The sequence below is a fragment of the Mytilus edulis genome, chromosome 11 (assembly GCF_963676685.1).
Source record: "Mytilus edulis chromosome 11, xbMytEdul2.2, whole genome shotgun sequence".
Taxonomy (NCBI): Eukaryota; Metazoa; Mollusca; class Bivalvia; order Mytilida; family Mytilidae; genus Mytilus; species Mytilus edulis.
Window position 1 is genome coordinate 24,621,734 of NC_092354.1, and position 21,019 is coordinate 24,642,752.

Sequence of the window (21,019 nt, forward strand, 5' to 3'; positions counted from 1 at the left end):
TTTTGAAAAAATGTGTTCAGAATTATTATTTTTTCTGACAAAACACACTCCTGTCGAAATATTACTACTAAATAACTCGTGATTTTGTAAGCAATCAAGTCCATATTCTTGATTTAAGCAATTGTGATTGTTTTAGTGGCTAGTATAGAATAATAAAGCACAAAAAGTTGATTAAAAATATCAGCCATTTTTAGAAAAATTGGACTTGGACGGAACCTTAAGTAACGTGGAGTTCATTGACAAACATGGATTTGTGTTCTTTTATAGTTTGGCCAAAAGCCCGAAAATCAAAAAATAAAATTGATGTAGCTTTAAATTTTCTTACAAGAAAAACTTATTCAAAGAATGACTGCATATATAGGTAAATTTATCCTAGATATTAACCTGTAAGTTTCTTCAATTATTTTTATATGCGTTAATGTCATCGTTTAACTGGGCATTTACATTTTTAACACACAAAATACCATTGAAATGCTGAAAGACACATTTATTATGTTTCAGTTACTTTTATCATATAAAGAAAATTACGATTATCAAAGAAGAAAAATACCAGAGTTACGATTATCATCCCGAATTTTTCAACGGCTATTTTCACAGCTCTTAGACAATTCCAGTGCACCGTTACGATTCAAATATGATGTAATGGTATAGATAAACCTTGCAGCTGAGTAACTATTGACAAAAACATGCTACATTTAAGAAAAACGAGTGTAAAGATTTTACCTATATCTACCGTCGCCATATTGGGATAATCGTAATTGCAGTTACTATTATCTCTTTAATACCAGTGATTGTAATGTTACTAAAAATGATTTTGTCGATGTAGGTATCTAACCTTACTTTTCTTTAAGAACGCGTATTTTCCGACACAATTTGAACAAATTCCTTTTAAACTACAGTTTAGTTCTCTACATTCCCAAAATTTGTGAGGTTTTCCCAACCATGCATTTATCGATATTGAGATAACGGAATCGCTTTATTTAATGTGACTGCGCACTAGTCACTTACCATCTAACGTTCATACACAAAGTGACTAAATTATTTTTATTTACCTGAAATTCAATACGTTGCAGGAAAAGGAAGAATCTGTACAAACTTCAAATATTATGATATCGTTTTTGCTGCAGATGCATTAATTGATTGTCTTTTCATATGGTCAAATAGATGAAGTGAAGCGACGGATCAAAATTACAAATCAACTTCAATTATATGTATTTATAGATTTAGTACCAGATAGTTACAACGACAAAAATATTTTCAAGTTACCTGTGTGACAAATTAACATATGAATCGGATTTCCGACTAGAGTTGTCTTCACCACGAATACCATTGTGATAGAACAATTAGAGAATATTCGAGCAACCGTGTGTTTAATTTACTCAAATAATGTTGGAAACGTGTTCAGTAGTCCACCTAACTACATCTACACACTTTCTTAACTTCAATATGTTGAAGGTTACAAGAAGGCACATACTAGGGGAAACAAATTATAATCTCAAAATATATCCAATAATTTCCAAAATCATTATTTTGATTTTTTTAGTATTATATAGATAAAAACGTGATTTGATTGTGGTTTTGCACCATATATTTGTATATGATTGGGTTATGGTTATAGTTCGTAGTAGGGCAGACTAATTTTTATACTGACACAAAGATATACCATATTAGAAGTAATCTATATTTAACAATCGTAGTAATTTAACATTATACGAAAGAAAGACCTTAGTTATTAAGTTTAATTTTTTTCCGGTCTAGAAATATTTGACACAGGACGCGAAGCAACCAAAATCAATCACGCGATTTTGTTAAATTAATCACATGTGGTTTTCCTTTTGAATATTTCAACTTGTACTAATCTACAATATTAGTTAAACATAAACTTATCTATAAGCACTGCACCGTTTTGCAGATGTTCTCGTCAACTATGTTAATTAAACAATGTACTTTTTCTATTTTCTGCGAGGAGAGTTCTAAGTAGTTACCGTAGATGTTATAAAAGAGGGGACGAAAGATACCAGAGGAACAGTAAAACTCATAAATCGACCATCAACTGACAACGCCATGGCTAAAAATGAAAAAGACAGACAAACAATAGTACACATGACACAATATAGAAAATTAAAGAATAACCAACACGAACCCCACCAAAACACTAGGGGTGATCTCAGGTGCTCTGAAAGCGTTATATAACAATACGATGTTGACTATTCTTTCTTTTTTCCAGTTATCCCAATCAAGGAATTTGTTGGTCCTAAAATATATAGTATTACCTATGATATGACTGAGAAATCAGAAAATGGTGATGAAGATAAATCCGAAAAAGAAAAGAAAGTAGCCAAAGGGATCTTAAAATGTGAAAAAGAAAAGATTTTGCGTCACACAATGTTTAAAACATTTTTTTTAGAGGAAAGTATAACCATGAATTCAACAGGAAGTATTCGAAGTAAAAAACTAATTAAAACATATGTTTAATAATTGAGATGGTCTCAAAGTTCGGACCTTCCTATGAAAACTCGGATTTACCCAGATCGAAAAACGTTTGAACTATTTTGCCATTTAGGGCTCTTCATATCCACAAAGACTCGAATTCATCACACACGAAGTCAGATGACTTCAATTCTTGGACGCGTTTATCTTCCTTTTTTTGTTGCCTCCTTAACTTGGTAGGACGTACCAAGCGGCCTTCTTGGTGCCTTTCATTATCTCGCACTATCCGACTACATCCACAGTGAAGCCTTGCTGTGTCTTATATCAGTAATGAATTGTAAAAATATGTGTACTCTTTAGAATCCTTTTAGAAATGAAAACAGAGCTGATACCACTTCCTCATAAAAATAACAACCAATTAATAACTGGAATGCCACCCAATTTGAATATATGGTGACCAACTATAACAGCATAATTAATTGGAATTGTGTTTAATACCATGATGGTTAAGTAGCATAAACGATCTCGCTCAGTTACAGGCTTAAAAAAAATGAGTATGGCGTCCCGATTTTAGGTCCAAATATGGCACCGGTGACCCAATGTCAGTCATATGGTCAACCTCTAAAGTATGGCGTCCCATTTTTAGGGTTTTATGTGGCGGTACTATCGGCCAACAGGAAAGTGGTAACACGACGTAAATTAAACACGTGTACACATTACAACTCCCTATCCATGCTTTCATCAAGCTTCAAACCGAATATAAATTCCCTATCATAAAAGTTAAAAAAAAACAAACGTCAACAAATACATTTTCGTGAACATAGAGCGCCTTTATAATTCATTTTGGTTTGGAAAAAGAAACTTTTTTTAAGATAACTTTTTAAATAAATAAATCGACAAAATAAGAAAAACATTATATAAGATATACATGAAATTTTAAAGAGTTTTCATGTTTTTGGCTAATACAAAATATTTCTGTATAATTATAACTATATGTCATGTCTGTAGTTCCCTTTTGGAATCATTATTTTATCACCATTTTCTAATTTAAGTTCACGGGTTCGAAATGATTATTAATGAACTGTGTGGATACAAAAAAAACTTTACGGCATGCTCAAGCTTTTCTGGTTCCATTATTGAACGATGAAATTGTTTGCCTTTTCGTTCATAGTGCATGTAAAGGGGCATATTGCCTAGCCTCGTCAATCTTATACATTGTTAGTCCAGGTATCATATTTTGAAGTTTAGAATATTTTGCGCGTGAACAGTTATTTTCACGACAAAAATGTCACGTACAAATAAAGGCAACAAAGCGTCAAAATACAGTCGTTCTTTTCTTTTCTTTTTTGTTAACGTTAATACTGCAAATATTGACATTTAAATGTCTAAAATGTTACTAATAATTGCAAAGTGAGGGAATATACATTCTTCAGTTATACTGCAACGGATATTCTAGATAGTATCAACAGATTTGACTCGCAACAATATTTGATTGAAAAGACTTTCTGACGTTTGTTGTGGACATCGAAATAAAGATTGTTCATGAGCACTAAAATACGTATCGTATGTTGTTTTTAGTTTAAGAAACACTTTTGAAAATAAATACTTTCAATCTAGTTGTTGAGCTCGGTATATTAGATGGAACTGTCGTAAGAGATCTGTATCTGCAATCAACAGTCTTACCCGAGAAACTACATGAGGTAGGGCATCCATTGACGGTGATGCAGGATGGATATAAAAGTTAAAATGTCTAATTGTACTTGCATTTCTACCTAAATTTCCTTTATTTGTAAAATCATTTTGATTTTTTTCTCCCCATAATCTGACATAGGTGTTAGGGGGAGAACATCAAGGGGGAGACCATTCACTACTATTTTTCCATATCTTACTTTCCTGTATGGGAAAGATCGTTTTTTCCCACTGCTTTTGCTAAAAAAAAAAAATATAACAAACTATTTACTAAAATACATTTAAAAATTATTTTTGTTGAGCCTTTGAGTGAATACAAAAAAGCGAGACATAGTGATCCTACATTCTGTTTCGTCAGCGTCCACAAATTCTGATTGAATTATCCAAACAATGGTAAAATTTGTTGAAAAATGTTGCAAATTTTCAATAAACGTAGTTGGTTTAATTTTACTTATAATACAATTGTCAATACGTATAAGAAAATTATCTTGTTCAAATGACCGATTTAAGGTAATATGAAATACAATTATTATCAAGTTGTCAAATTTACAGTATTATGTGAATAAACAGCTGCACCATGAGCGCATGATACGCCCGACGTTTGTGTGGAAGTTTTATGCAATAATCATAAATAGTTTCTGAGAAAGTTTTAAGCAATTACCATTTATTGCTTTTGAGACACGGCGGGACATGTGAAACCCCCCCCCACCCTGTTTTTTTTTTTTACAAATATCACTAAAATAAAATTTTGAATCAAACCAAAAAGTATACGGATCTTTAGATTAATATAACAAAGAAGTGTGTACAGTTTCAAGCAATAATCATAAATTGTTTTTGCGATACGGCGCGACATGTAAAAATAAATCTCCCCTTTTTTACAAAATACTCAATAACTCAAAAATAAAATTTTGAGTCATCACCAAAAAGTATACAGATCTTTAGATTAATATAAGAAAGAAGTGTGTAAAGTTTTAAGCAATAATCATATATCGTTTTTGAGATACGGCACGACATGTATCTTTTGCTCTTTGCACGTTAAGAACCCTTGCAACAACTCTTTGAGGGGTCCGTAGGTGGCCTGTTGCAAGGCAAAATTTTGGTCCCTATCCAATATATCCTCATTTTCTAGTGGCAGTCCAAATTTCCCCGACCATCATCCCAGATGGCCTTTATTGTATCAACCTACCTTCTGTATTTATTGTGAACTTGTTCTCGTCCTGAATATGCATGAAATATTTGCCACTGAACGTTAAGCAACCAACAATCAATCAATCAATAAATCATTTTTGAGATACGGCGCAACATGTAAAAAACCCTCCCCCTTTTTTACAAAATACTCAATAACTTAAAAATGAAATTTTGAATCATCACCAAAAAGTATACAGATATTAAGATTAATATAACTAAGAAGTGTTTAAAGTTTTAAGCAATAATCAAGAATCGTTTTTGAGATACGGTGCGACATGTGAAAAAAAACCACACCCCTGTTTTAGTGACAAAGTGCCGTAACTCAAAAAGTTTAAATCTTATTTTCACCAAAAAGTATACAGATCATTTGACCATCATAAAAAACAACTATATTAAGTTTCATGAAATTTAGATAAGTCGTTCTCAAGTTACGGTGCGACATGTTTACGCCGGACAGACAGACGGACGGACGGACGGACACCGGACATTTGTATACCATAATACGTCCCGTCAAAATTTTGACGGGCGTATAAAAATTATTAATATACCGATGGCAGGTTTAAAACATATTCTGTACAATTATTCATAAAAAGTGGTCGATTTCGGTTTTATCTAATACAATTTTCCTAAAAATGGTTAAATTAACTGAAAAATGTAAATTTTGAACGAAGCTGTGGTTTGATCTTGTTTATATCTGACACAAATGTTAGAACATAAAAGAAAATTATCTTAATCAAATGACCTATTAAAGGTAACATCAAATACAATTATAAAAAAAAGTTTTCAAATTTTCGGTAAAACATTTAAACTAGTACGGACCTACCATTTGTTTATCCTTATTATTATTTGTGGTAATTATTCAAGATAAGATTTTTTATCTTCCTTACCTGGCCAGATAAAATGTTTTTCTCAAAATTCAGAATCAAATATATTATTTCCGGAAGAAACATGCCTGTAAAATGGTCGGTCCGGGACACATGTTTTATTTGAATTATTTGTTACACTCTATTAGATTGTCAGTTTACATGAAAGAGGGACGAAAGATACCAAAGGGACAGTCAAACTCATAAATCTAAAACAAACTGACAACGCCATGGCTAAAAATGAAAAAGACAAACAGAAAAACAATAGTACATATGACACAACATAGAAAACTAAAGAAATAAACAACACGAACCCCACCAAAAACTAGGGGTGATCTCAGGTGCTCCGGAAGGGTAAGCAGATCCTGCTCCACATGCGGCACCCGTCGTGTTGCTTATGTGATTACAAATCCGGTAAATAGTCTAATTCGGTAGGTCAAATTCATGAAAGGGAAGGGGATTGTAGTTACGACGTGAGGAACATATCCGATATCATTTGTGAAATGGTTATTCCATAACGGTCAACCAACTCGTGAAAGAGGGACGAAAGATACCAAAGGGACAGTCAAACTCATAAATCTAAAACAAACAAACAACAGCACACATGACACAACATAGAAAACCAAAGAATAAACAACACGAACCCCACCACAAATCTAGGGGTGATCTCAGGTGCTCCGGAAAATGTATATATACATGGATATGCATTATTAACACAATGCTGTAAGTGACAATCTATATCTGTAGATAATTAGCCTTTCTTTTAGAAAGAGCTGCACACAGCTGTACAATTGATACCATTTCCCATCTAGGATGACGATACAAGGAACCGATCACTTTAAATGTTTGTAGCTCTTTGATAACATGTTCTACATACAATCTTCTCTTTTGTGAAGAATGTTATATTCTCGTTTGCGTCTTCGTTCCATCTGTTGCAAACTTAGAAGTTCTACCGTTTTATATGGCGCGTAACCAGAGGGTCGGTGTTTTGATAAATACTATCCGCAAGAAATTAACAATTGTCTGGAAAATCAAATTCCATGCTCGGTCCTATAGGTTTCATTTGCTGGTTGGTAAATGCGCCATTGTTGTGACCTAGAAATCCAGAATGTGTTTATCAGATATATTTTTTTCTGTTGTCTTTAATAATCTACAAATACATAGGGGTATATTTTTAAAATCATCATACTATTATTTTTTGTAAATTGTCGATTAGATAACTTTCATTTTACTTTTAAACTTTTCTAACGTATTTTTTCAGACATATGGTACCTTTGATAACTATTTACACCACTGGGTCGATGCCACATTGCCACTGCTGGTGGACGTTTCGTCCCCAAGGGCATTACCAGCCCGGTTGTCAACACTTCGGTGTTGACATGAATATCAATAATGTTGTCATTTTTATAAATTTCCTGTGCACAAAACTTTGAATTTTTCAAAAAATAAGAATGTTCTTATCCCAGGCATAAATTACCTTAGATGTATTTGGCACAACTTTTTGGAATTTTGGATACTCAATGCTCTTCAACTTTGTACTTGTTTGGCTTTAAAAATATTTTGATATGAGCGTCACTGATGAGTCTTAACTCCCAAAATCAATCCCAACCTTCCTTTTGCGGTCATAAACCTTGTGTTAAAATTTCATTGATTTCTATTCACTTTTACTAAAGTTAGAGTGCGAAAACTAAAAGTATTCGGAGGACGACGACGCCAACGTGATAGCAATATACGACGAAAAGTTAAAAAAATTTTGCGGTCGTATAAAAAGTGCTAAGAAATATTATTTTTCAAAATATAGAATAATGTTTTCAAAATGCGCTGTATATTACAAATTCTGAATAAGAGTGGTTTTAATGTTCAGATTATAAGATACATAACTTTGTTCAGAATATAAATTTTTTAGAGACTAAAGATACCAAATGAATAATCAAATGATTTCAAATGAATAATCAACGGATTTAAAAAAAATATTCAAACAATCTCAAATAAAATACTCAAACAATATCAAATGAATACTCAAACGATATCAAATGAATATTCAAACTCATTAGTCCATATATACAAACGATCGATAATCCTTGAAAGAGAGACGGACGATACCAAATGGATGTTTAAACGAATCGATATTCTTCTATAGAGAGGCGGACGGTATCAGATGAATTTTAAACTCATTAGTCGATATACACAAACCATTGATAATCCTCTATAGAGAGGCGGACGATACCAAATGAATTTCAAACTCATTAGTCGATATATACAAACGATCGATAATCCTTGATAGAGAGACGGACGATACCAAATGGATGTTCAAACGAATCAATATTCTTCTATAGAGAGACGGACGATATCAGATGAATATTCAAACGATTGCAACTGAATATTCAAACCATACCAAATGAATATTCGAAGAATATCAAATGAATATTTAAACGATATCAAATGAATATTCAAACGATATCAAATGGATACTCAATCGATATCAAACAAATTTTCAAACAATATCAAATGAATACTTAAGCGATATCAAATGAATATTCAAACTCATTAGTCGATATTTACAAATGATCGATAATCGTTTATAGAGAGGCGGACAATACCAAATCAATATTCAAATTCATCAGTCGATATATACAAACAATCGATAATCTTCTAAAGGGAGGCTTGAGATACCAAAATATTATTCAAACGATATCAAATGAATATCGAACAATACCAAATGAATAATCAAACGATGTCAAAAAAAAATATTCAAACGATATCAACTGAATACTCAAGCGATATCAAATGAATATTCAAACTCATTAGTCGATATATACAAATGATCGATAATCGTTTATAGAGAGGCGGACAATGCCAAATTATGTTGCAGTCAACAGAAGGAGCAGTCAATTCATTAACAGTTTGATACTGTTCAGTGGTATTGGCAACAATATGCTCAGTTAAATCATTAACAGTGTGATTGCAATCAGTTTTATTGACAACAGAAGGAACAGTCAATTCATACACAGTGTGATCATGGTGAACCTGTTCAGTGGTATTGGCAACAGTATGTCCAGTCAAATCATTAACAGTGTGAATTCTTTCAATTTTATTGACAACAGAGTTAACAGTCAATTCATTATCAGTGTGATTACTATCAGTTTTATTGACAACAGAGTTAACAGTCAATTCATTATCAGTGTGATATCTTTTATTGACAACAGAGTTAACAGTCAATTCATTAACACTGTGATTTCTTTTCTTGACAACAGAGTTAACAGTCAATTCATTATCAGTGTGATTACTATCAGTTTTATTGACAACAGAGTTAACAGTCAATTCATTATCAGTGTGATATCTTTTATTGACAACAGAGTTAACAGTCAATTCATTATCAGTGTGATTTTTTTTATTGACAACAGAGTTCACAGTCAATTCATTATCAGTGTGATTACTATCAGTTTTATTGACAACAGAGTTAACAGTCAATTCATTATCACTGTGATTTCTTTTATTGACAACAGAGTTAACAGTCAATTCATTATCACTGTGATTTCTTTTATTGACAACAGAGTTAACAGTCAATTCATTATCAGTGTGATTTCTTTCAGTTTTATTGACAACAGACTTAACAGTCAATTCATTATCAGTGTGATTACTATCAGTGGTATTGACAACAGAGTTAACAGTCAATTCATTATCAGTGTGATTTCTTTTATTGACAACAGAGTTAACAGTCAATTCATTATCACTGTGATTTCTTTTATTGACAACAGAGTTAACAGTCAATTCATTATCAGTGTGATTTCTTTCAGTTTTATTGACAACAGAGTTCACAGTCAATTCATTATCAGTGTGATTACTATCAGTGGTATTGACAACAGAGTTAACAGTCAATTCATTATCAGTGTGATTTCTTTTATTGACAACAGAGTTAACAGTCAATTCATTATCAGTGTGATTACTATCAGTTTTATTGACAACAGAGTTAACAGTCAATTCATTATCAGTGTGATACTGTTCAGTGTTATTGGCATCAGTTTCCCCAGTTAAATCATTAACAGTGTCATTTCTTTCAATTTTATTGACAGTAAATTCATTAACAGTGTTTTTTCTTTCAATGTAATCAATATCAGTAGACTGTTGCAAAGCCTCCTCTGCCAACCTTCTTTCTCTCATTCTTAGTTTTTGTTCTTTGGCTATGGAGGCTTTGCTCTTTTTTGATTTACGTGGCATCGCCTGAAATAAAAAAAAAATGTATAAAAATATAGTTATGACAATATCAAGTTTTGTAAAAGATTGTTTTTACACCGAAGAATCAGCCAATCGCTTACTATTATCAGTACCAAACGTATGTCCAACTTTGTTTTTAAAGCTTGAAATGCCAAAAAAAATAATATAATTAAAAATTTTAATCAAATAAATAGTACACTGATTGATAAACCTGTTTGTTTCAAGGATGTAACCTTAAAAACGCACATATATTCTGTTTACACTTTGTGAAAAAATGCATAAACATAAATGTATCCATATTCTTAAAAATTATAAGTGCTTGAAACCATTGAAGGGTAAAGAATGCTATGTTAACTTAAAATAAACATTGTGCATTTATCCAATATTTTAAATTTGAGTTATCATATAAATTGCACATTTATATACCATGCTTAACTTTTTTTTATATATGATGAAATGTTTTTTTTACAAGTCTGGTTATTTAAATACACATAATTTTGTGAACTATCACCCCTATTTTTTGGTGAGGTTTGTGTTGTTTATTCTTAGGTTTTTCGATGTTGTGTCATGTGTACTTATATCACTCTACTGAGATGAGTCAGTAAGATCAAAGGAAAATTTGGTAAATAGCCATAATAAAGATTCTCCAAATTTTATATAATTATTTATGAGATTGACTGACTGACTGACTGACACACAGGTATACTTCAACTTTTTCTAAAGCATGGATATAATCATCACGGTCAAAGTATATTTGTTCCATCTAACAGGTGTTCCACCAAAAACTTTGTTATAAACAATGTCATAATATCTGTCCGTGTTGGAAGAAATATTTTACATCATACGTTCCAGAAAATAATTAAAATAGCCTTGCCAGACGTTATAATTATTTGGACTAGTTAGGAACATATATAAGAGAATATCACATGGCATTTTCAATATCACATTTTTATCAACCCAAGACACCAATATAATCCCAAGAGCTCTGCTCTTATTTAAGGTGTTTGATGCGAGGACTTGTGTTTCGTTGTGTATACGAGTTGTATATATATACAAGTACGTCTGAGGTCATGTGGTCTAGCAGGACGGCTGCAGTGAAGATATCACAGTAGCATGGGTTCGAATTCCGGCAAGGGAAGAACAAAAAATTTGCGAAAGCAAATTTACAGATCTAACATTATATTTATATATATATATATTCTTACTGCCTGATCCTGATTGATCTTTGACATCAAGAAGCAATTCATCAAGTTAATAATTTATAAAAACTTAGTGATAAGTTGCACTGGCGATCTCGTAACCAATTCAATAAGCTTCACGTCAAGCAGATAAACAAATTGAAACGTGATGGTTTGAAAGTTACCTACCCTTTAAACAGTCCTTCAAACAAATCTAGTAAAAAGCCTCGCAACCGTAGATTTCGAAGAAAAATTCGTATTACGGCCAATCCCAAAAACACAGTTGTCAATTTGTCAACAGTCTCTAACTGAGGATAAAACTAAAGTATTAAATAAGGGTTTGAATTATTGCCCTACTCCAAGTAACAAATATAATATGAAACTGGAGGATGACCTCAATAACTTTGCCAGAACCCTCAAAATTAAAGAATACTTTGGTAAGGAGGATAATGAGGAAAACACAGACACGTCGAACTCGGAGGACGAAATCATAATTCCGCATTTCAAAAAGAAGAGTTCATTGATCCCAAAGCCCAACAAATCTGCTACACTGGAAGATGTTATTAACAAAATCAAATCGGAGGTTGTACATCTAGCCAGCAACAAGTACTCGTCGTTTTATAACACCTCCTCTGACGAGAAAAGAGCAGTACAATCGCTGAGAAACCGAGATGATATTGTTAAAAAACCAGCAGACCAGGGAAGTGCCGTTGTGATAATGGACAAAGCCAACTACATCGCGGAAGCTGAGCGTCAGCTCTCTGACGAGAGATTGTATAAGAAACTTGACTATGACCCTACTTCCGAGTTAAGTTCTAAAATTAGTACTGCGTTACAAACCATGCACAATGACGGGCACATAGATAAGGATACAATTGGATATTCAAAACCAGAGAAAGCCAAGCCTGATCGATTGTATCTTCTTCCTAAAATACACAAGGTTAACAACCCCGGTAGACCCATTGTATCCGGTAACGGCCTCCCGACTGAGAAAATCTCGGAATTTGTAGACTTTCATTTAAGATCTTATGTAGAAAATCTTACTTCTCACATTCAGGACATTACAGATTATCTTCGCAAAATGGAATCCATGAATCCTCTTCCTCTGGAAACTCTCCTTGTCACTTTAGATGTCACCTCATTGTATACCAAGATACCTCATGATGACAGAATACAATCGTGTAGGGAAATATGGGCTCGCGCAACACTTTAGAACCACCTACCAAATGTTGAGGCCAGCTGCTTACTCTGGTCCTCAACTGCAACAATTTTACCTTTAATGGTGAAAATTATCTTCAAATAAACGGGACAGCGATTGATGCTTTTATCAGACATGCAAACAACGCCCACCAGTCAATTAAATTTACATATGAAATATCCGACTCTAAGATATCTTTCTTAGACACAACTACATCTATGAAGGACGGTGTGATATCAACAGACCTCTACTGTAATCAGTACCTTTCTCCCCAAAGCTGTCTCCTCAAACACTGTACAAAAAGTATCCCGTACAGTCAAGCTCTCAGCGTAAAGGGGATTTGCTCCTGAGAGGCTGTCACTCAGCCGTTACAGGAACTTCGCGGATTTTTAATCAAACGAGTTTATAAGCTGTATGCAAAGCCCGAGCTTTTAAGGTGTAAGAAGAATGCGAGGTTAAGATGCTTGCATAACGGCATATCCAATTGATGCAATCTTCAGTTTTGAGTCTTTTTCAACAAAAAATGTTTTCATAAGGAGTCTTAAACTATCTGGGACATATTGGAAGTTCTGATCAATTGATGCTATGTCTAAGGGAAATGGGTAATACTCCTTTGAAGTTTCTACTGATCGAATGTCACTTTTGATTAGCTTTGCAGCTGCTAAAATAATAGCTTGTTTCTCATCTTCAGACTATTGATGCTTTGGTCGATGGTAAAAGTTTTGTAGAATGGTTGTTGCATTATCTTTAAGTGTAACAATACTACTTTTCCCGGATATATCTGTGATAAGAATATCAGTATGAAATCATAATGGTTTTCTAGATATGGAGCGGACACAAAGTTAAAGTGTTATGGACGGACGGACGGACAGACTGATCACTATAGGGCGACCAGGCTTTTAGTCGGGGCCCTAATAATAAAGCGTTATTACAACTGTCACATAATCTTAACATAAACCAAGAAAACTAAACATTGACCTTTGAACCACGAAAATGAGGTCAAGGTCAGATAAACCATGCCAGGTAGGCATGTACAGCTTACAATTCTTCTATACAACAAATAAAATTGACTTATTGCTTATAGTTTTAGAAAAACAGACCAAAACACAAAAGCTTAACACTGAGCAATGAACCGTAAAAAATGAGATCAAGGTCAAATAAAACCTGTGCGACTGACATGTAGATCATGAAATATTTCCATACACCAAATATAGTTGACCTTTTGCATATAGTATTAGAAAAAAAGGCCAGAACTCAAAAACTTAACTTTAACCACTGAACCATGAAAATGAGGTCAAGGTCATATGACACCTACCAGGTAGACCTGTACACCTTACAACCATGCCATACACAAAATATAGAAGACCTATTGCAAACAGTATAAGAAAAACAGACCAAAACACAAAACTTAACTATAACCACTAAACCATGAAAATGAGGTCAAGGTCAGATGACACCTGCCAGTTGGACATGTACACCTTACAGTGCTTCCATACACCGAATATACTAGACCTATTGCTTATAGTATCTCAGATATGGACTTGACCACCAAAACTTAACCTTGACGTTGTTTGCTGATCCATGAAATGAGGTCGAGGTCAAGTGAAAACTGTCTGACGGGCAAGAGGACCTTGCAAGGTACACACATACCAAATATAGTTATCCAATTACTTACATGTATAATAAGAGAGAATTTAACATTACAAAAAATTTTAACTTTTTTTTCAAGTAGTCACTGAACCATGAAAATGAGGTCAAGGACATTGGACATGTGACTGACGGAATCTTCGTAACATGAGGCAACCATATACAAAGTATGAAGCATCCAGGTCTCCCACCTTCTAAAATATAAAGCTTATAGAACTGAGCTAACATCGCCGCCGCCGTATCACTATCCCAATGTCGAGCTTTCTGCGACAAAAGTCGCAGGCTCGACAAAAAAACTGCCCCAACCTGGATTACCAAATCGCCCCACTTGTGAACTGTGTTAAATCCCGTTAATATTACTCCTGCCAACTGGTCCCATCTAATGGAAATGGGTGAAATCTAGATAAATATATTATTAACCAGGATGAATTTAGTAATGCCAACTCGCCCCACTTATGGAAAAAGATGTTATTCCATTGAATATAAGTTAAATTCCTTATATTGCATTTTGATACATTTAACTGGTTTCTTTTCAATTGTTATGCAAATAACTAAGCTTCAAAACTTACAGTTATTCTTCAACAATCAGTTTTTTTTTAGAATTATAATCTCAGTATATATCAATAATAGTAATTAAATTAATTTTCGGTTTGTTTGTATTCTGTGTAGATTAGTTTTCATTAAAGTGGTGCGAGTTTTTATTTTTAATTGTATATATATTAATCTAAATATTACGGTTTTTTTATAAGTAGGGCGAGTTGGCAGGAGTAATATTAAACATGATTTAACCAATTTCACATGTGGGGCGATTTGATAAATCAGTTTGTGGCGGTTTTTTAAAAAGTGGGGCGATTAGCCAGTGGGGCAACTTGTCCTGCTTCCATTTGAAGGCCCCCTTGAAGGTTTTGTATGACTATATGGACCATCTTTCACGTAAAACCCCCATGTGCATTTTGAAAAGTTGGCAGATATGTTTCTAACTCCAGGCAAAATCTACCGGTATGAATGAAAAAGAAGTTTTCAATTAAGGCTCTGGGGCCATAACAGCTGTCTCATTAGCATTTTAACCACTTCCCATATTTGCAATTAAAACAATAGAAGAAAATTATTCAACGCAAAACCAAAACTTGCTTGTAAATATGAAATTCTCTTTACGGTATGAGTTTTTCTCATTGTTTGAGATTGTACAGTAGTACCTGTAACTGCTTATACCTATTTCTTATTCACTTTTGCTTGATAAACTCACTAAATATCAAATACATTGTACCACATCTCCTTATTTTTATAAGCATTCCAATAACATGAACAATTGTAATTCAATTCTATATACCAAAGCAAAATGAACTGCACCACTTTCATTCACTAGTATGCATCTTTTGGCAAAATACAAGTTCTTAAATGACACAATATATATTTATTGATAAAAAAATAAAATTAAGTATACAACTCTTTAACAGGTATAAAAAAAGCACAGCTGTGTCATAATTTGTGAAATCTGTGCTGAAAACATAGACATTGATGGTATTTGAGTAATTCCATATGTGAAGCTCAACATTAGCTCGTCAGTTGGTGGTGGACAGTTATAGTTCCTTTGTGCAGGCTAGGATGAATGACTTTTCAGGAAAACCAATTTCACAAATCAAAACTTTCCTCTAAATTTCTCCTACAATATTCATCCAGTTTAGTTCTTTTGTTTTAATTGGACACCGTCCTGATTTTTAATTTTGCAAACCATTCAGTCTCTTGCTTGCAAATGGTGCATGAAAATAGGATGGGTATGGCAGTAGACAAGTCTCTTTAAAGTGGGTTTGTGCCCTGAAAAAAAGTTTTATAACTTATTTTTTTTTGAAACTTGTGCAACACACATACCTAAATAACTATAACATAGAAGAGAGCATCATTCGTGTCAATGTTTTGTTCCTGTTTACATTGTCATTGATATTTTTTCAAAAAGCCTGAGGCATAACTCATGAATTCCTGTCATTACATCCTCAATTAACATAATTACTGCTAGAATAATTATCAGTATGATATACGTACACTATCATTGTACAGCCCAAGTCTTCAGTATATATAATTGTTGCATTCATTCACTCCTGTGTTCAGTCGTTCAAAAATATTTAAACATCAACAAATGAACTTTAATAAGGACAAGAAAACACTAGAAAAGATACGTACATACAACCCGTGTTTAAGTGTATTTGAAAGAGAAATATATCTGGTTAAACGATGTATAAAGGAGAAATATATCTGGTTAAACGATGTATAAAGGAGGAAAAATTGTAGATATTGCATTACGATGCTTTCTACCTAATAGCACGTGGATATCATCCGAAACATCATCAGTCCTATCAGGAGTACCTCAAGGAACGGTTCTTGGTCCAATCCTATTTCTGGTCCATATCAACGACATAGCAGATAACGTAACATCAGAAATTAGACTGTTCGCAGACGACTGTGTATGCTACAGAAGATGACTGTGTTGAACTACAGAAGGATATTGATACCCTAGGAAACTGGGCGACAGATTGGGGAATGAGATTTCAGCCAGTTAAATGCAACATGATGACATTGAGTCGCAAGAAGAAAACAACATCATTTAAATACATATTAAAAAATATGGAACTCCAATTTTTAACATCAATAAAATATCTAGGAGTTAACATCACGAATGATCTACACTGGGGTAAGCACATAGAGGAGATATGCAATAAATCTTACAGGACACTAGGTTTACTAAAAAGAAATCTATCCGCATGTCCACTTGAAGTTAAACTCCAGGCCTATAAAGGACTGATACGACCTGTCCTAGAATATGCAAGCACTGCCTGGGACCCACATCAACTATATCTCCAAGACCAACTGGAAAATGTACAGAAAAGAGCGGCTACGTTCATAACATCAAACTACACTGATTACGAACCAGGAAGTATGACAGCAATTTTAGATCAGCTACAATTACCCTCACTAAAAGACCGACGTACACAAAACAGATTAATTCTTTTCTGCAAGAATATACACGGTCAAGCAAACTTACCATCTGACCAACTGAAAAAACCATCCCGTACAACCAAGAACATGCACAGTCAACATTTCCTCCGTCTTCAAACAAAAACAGATACGTTAAAATACAGGTTTATTCCAAATACCATTAAAGACTGGAACCTACTACCACCGGATATCTTCACCAAAATTCAGACAGCAGAAGAACCAGCTAAAACCTTTAGTGAAATTGTAAGGGGGGCCCAACTTAAGTAAAATACTTGACGCACGCGCGGTGTAATAATATCCTTGGATGTATCACCGTAAATCTATCAAGATCAAGATCAAGATATGTTTACATATTTAGACTTGACCCAGTATGACCCGTACCTTGTAGGTCACCGCCGTCGTTTAAACACTAGACTACAGTCGTGTAAGACAATAAAAAGCTTAAGCCTGTACTATTTGTGTGAAGTAAATGTGTTTGTTCTGTACATTTAAATTGTTTTACCTGATAGCAAGGACGTATATCTATCCGTTTCCTTCTCAATTCACTTTGTCAAATTCTTCGAGCTTCTTCAAAACATACGTTTTACTGCGCCCGGAAGTGAGAAATATGAGAAATCCTCGTAAAATAATGCTATTTTCAATTTTGTGGAATCCATTTTGTTATATTTATTATACAAAGATAAAAAAAAGTTACGATTAATTATGAATTTGCATATCATTATTCGGAACGTTTATGGACTATTTTCCATAGCTGTAAATCGGTCATTTTGGCGGGAAATCATGTACACATACACACGTAGATTGGCTGGTACCCGATCGTAATGTTACACATCACATATATCAAATAGCTAATACCCGGAACGTAGTACCGGGAACCAGGATAATACGTAGACAACACACATAACTAGAACCGAAATTGAAAACGCTTTACGGTTTCTCGTTCATAAACCGAATTCCGCTTTGAATTATAGAAGATGCAATATTAATCATGTTCAGTCGACTTTTCATTGTTATATCAACGTCTGAACTAATTAAAGAATCTTTAGATGTCAGATAACACTCGAAATTGACCCGACCTCTTTCCACACGGAATACACATAATGATAGTTTGTAGTCAGGTTGACTGCTTATAATGCAAAATACACACTAATAACAAGTTCTATAAAACGAACAATACACACTGATCGTTTCTTTAGTCCCCAATGTAAATGAAAGAAACAAAAACCATATTATACCATAAAAAGAAGAGGTGAAATTCGAACATTTCCGGATCTATTTCTGGCCAAAAGACCCCCTGCATAGATTGCGTATGAAAAGATGAACCTCATGACTTAAAAGTCAGGCCTTAAAGCACTGCCTTTAAAAATTACCAATAAAGGTCAAATCTGAATAACTATTTATCAAGTAGAAAAAAATACTCTAAAAATAATACTGAGAAAACGTTGCAATTTTAAATAAAGCTGTGATTGTTTTACTTCTAATACATTTTCAATACATATTAGAAAATTGTCTTGATTAGATGAGCGATTTAAAGTAACATCGTATACAATTATCCAAAAAAAATGTCAAATTTACAGTAAAATGATGAAAAATTACCTTTAAAGGTCAAATCTTAATGAATATCTAAAAAGTAGTAAAATTTACAAAAAAATGTTACTGAGAAAACTTTGCAATTTTTAAATAAACCTCTGGTTGTTATAATTTTACTTCAAATACATTTGTCAATACATATTAGAAAATTGTCTTGATCAAATGGCCGATTTAAAGTAACATCGTATACAATTATCCAAAAAAAGTCAAATGAACAGTAAAATGTTGAAAAATTACCAATAAAGGTCAAATCTGAATGAATATCAAAAAGTAGAAAAAATTACTAAAAAAATAGTATTGAGAAAATGGTGTAATTTTTAAATAAAGCTGTGGTTGTTTCAATTTTACTTCTAATACATTTGTCAATACAAATTAGAAAATTGTCTTGATCAAATGACCGATTTAAAATAAAGTCGTATACAATTATCTAAAAAAATGTCAAATTTACAGTTAAATGTTTAAAAATTATCAAAAAAGGTCAAATCTGAATGAATATCAAAAAGTAGAAAAATTTACTGAAAAAATGTTACTGAGAAAATGGTGTTATTTTTAAATAATTTAAAAGATGTTGTTGTTTCAACTTTACTTCTAATACATTTGTCAATACATATAAAAAATTGTCTTTAAATGACCGATTGAAGGTAACATCGTATACAATTAACAAAAAAATCTCAAATTTACAGTAAAATGTTAAAATATTATCAATAAAGGTCAAATCTGAATGAATATCCAAAAAGTAGTAAAATTTACTGAAAAAATGTTATTGAGAAAATGCTGTCATTTTTAAATAAAGCTGTTGTTGTTTCAATTTTACTTCAAATACATTTGTCAATACATATTAGAAAATTGTCTTGATCAAATGACCGATTTAAAGTAACATCGTATAAATTAACCAAAAAAATGTCAAATTAACAGTAAAATGTTGAAAAATTACCGATAAAGGTCAAATCTGAATGAATATCAAAAAGTAGAAAAAATTACTAAAAAAATAGTATTGAGAAAATGGTGTAATTTTTAAATAAAGCTGTGGTTGTTTCAATTTTACTTCTAATACATTTGTCAATACAAATTATAAAATTGTCTTGATCAAATGACCGATTTAAAGTAACATCGTATACAATTATCCAAAAAAATGTAAAATTTACAGTAAAATGTTGAAAAATTATCAAAAAAGGTCAAATCTGAATGAATATCAAAAAGTAGAAAAATTTACTGAAAAAATGTTACTGAGAAAATGGTGTTATTTTTAAATAATCTAAAAGATGTTGATGTTTCAACTTTACTTCTAATACATTTGTCAATACATATAAAAAATTGTCTTTAAATGACCGATTGAAGGTAGCATCGTATACAATTAAAAAAAAAATCTCAAATTTACAGTAAAATGTTAAAATATTATCAATAAAGGTCAAATCTGAATGAATATCCAAAAAGTAGTAAAATTTACTGAAAAAAAGCTGTAATTTTTAAATAAATCTGTTGTTGTTTCAATTTTACTTCAAATACATTTGTCAATACATATTAGAAAATTGTCTTGATCAAATGACCGATTTAAAGTAACATCGTATAAATTAACCAAAAAAATGTCAAATTAACAGTAAAATGTTGAAAAATTACCGATAAAGGTCAAATCTGAATGAATATAAAAAAGTAGAAAAAATTACTGAAAAAATAGTAGTCAGAAAATGGTGTAATTTTTAAATAAAGCTGTGGTTGTTTCAATTTTACTTCTAATACATTTGTCAATACATATTAGAAAATTGTCTTCAAATGACCGATTTAAGGTAACATCGTATACAATTATCCAAAAAAATGTAAAATTTACAGTAAAATGTTATACTGAGAAAATGGTGTAATTTTTAAAAGAATATCAAAATGTAAAAAAAACTGAAAAAATAGTGCTGAAAAAATGGTGTAATTTTTAAATAAAGCTGTGGTTGTTTCAATTTTACTTATAATACATTTGTCAATACATATAAAAAAAATTGTCTACAAATGACCGAATTAAGGTAACATCGTATACAATTATC

General features: G+C 32.4%; 2 protein-coding genes and 1 long non-coding RNA gene across 3 annotated transcripts; 1 reads left to right on the top strand and 2 right to left on the bottom strand.

Moving 5' to 3' along the window:
• Nucleotides 1–4,202: 4,202 nt before the first annotated feature.
• Nucleotides 4,203–11,617, bottom strand: LOC139494106 (putative uncharacterized protein DDB_G0282499). Its single transcript, XM_071282281.1, has 3 exons — nt 11,591–11,617; nt 9,082–10,391; nt 4,203–4,359 (listed from the first exon to the last, which is right to left on the bottom strand). The coding sequence occupies exons 1-3, from the start codon at nt 11,615–11,617 to the stop codon at nt 4,203–4,205; spliced, it is 1,494 nt and encodes a 497-aa protein (XP_071138382.1).
• Nucleotides 11,618–11,939: 322 nt separating this feature from the next.
• LOC139494107 (uncharacterized) lies at nt 11,940–12,776 on the top strand. Its single transcript, XM_071282282.1, has one exon. It carries the CDS (start codon nt 11,940–11,942, stop codon nt 12,774–12,776), a length of 837 nt encoding a protein of 278 aa, XP_071138383.1.
• Nucleotides 12,777–15,807: 3,031 nt separating this feature from the next.
• Nucleotides 15,808–18,822, bottom strand: LOC139495408 (uncharacterized). Its single transcript, XR_011657327.1, has 2 exons — nt 17,902–18,822; nt 15,808–16,223 (listed from the first exon to the last, which is right to left on the bottom strand). It is a non-coding gene; the product is annotated as an uncharacterized lncRNA (long non-coding RNA).
• Nucleotides 18,823–21,019: the final 2,197 nt, after the last annotated feature.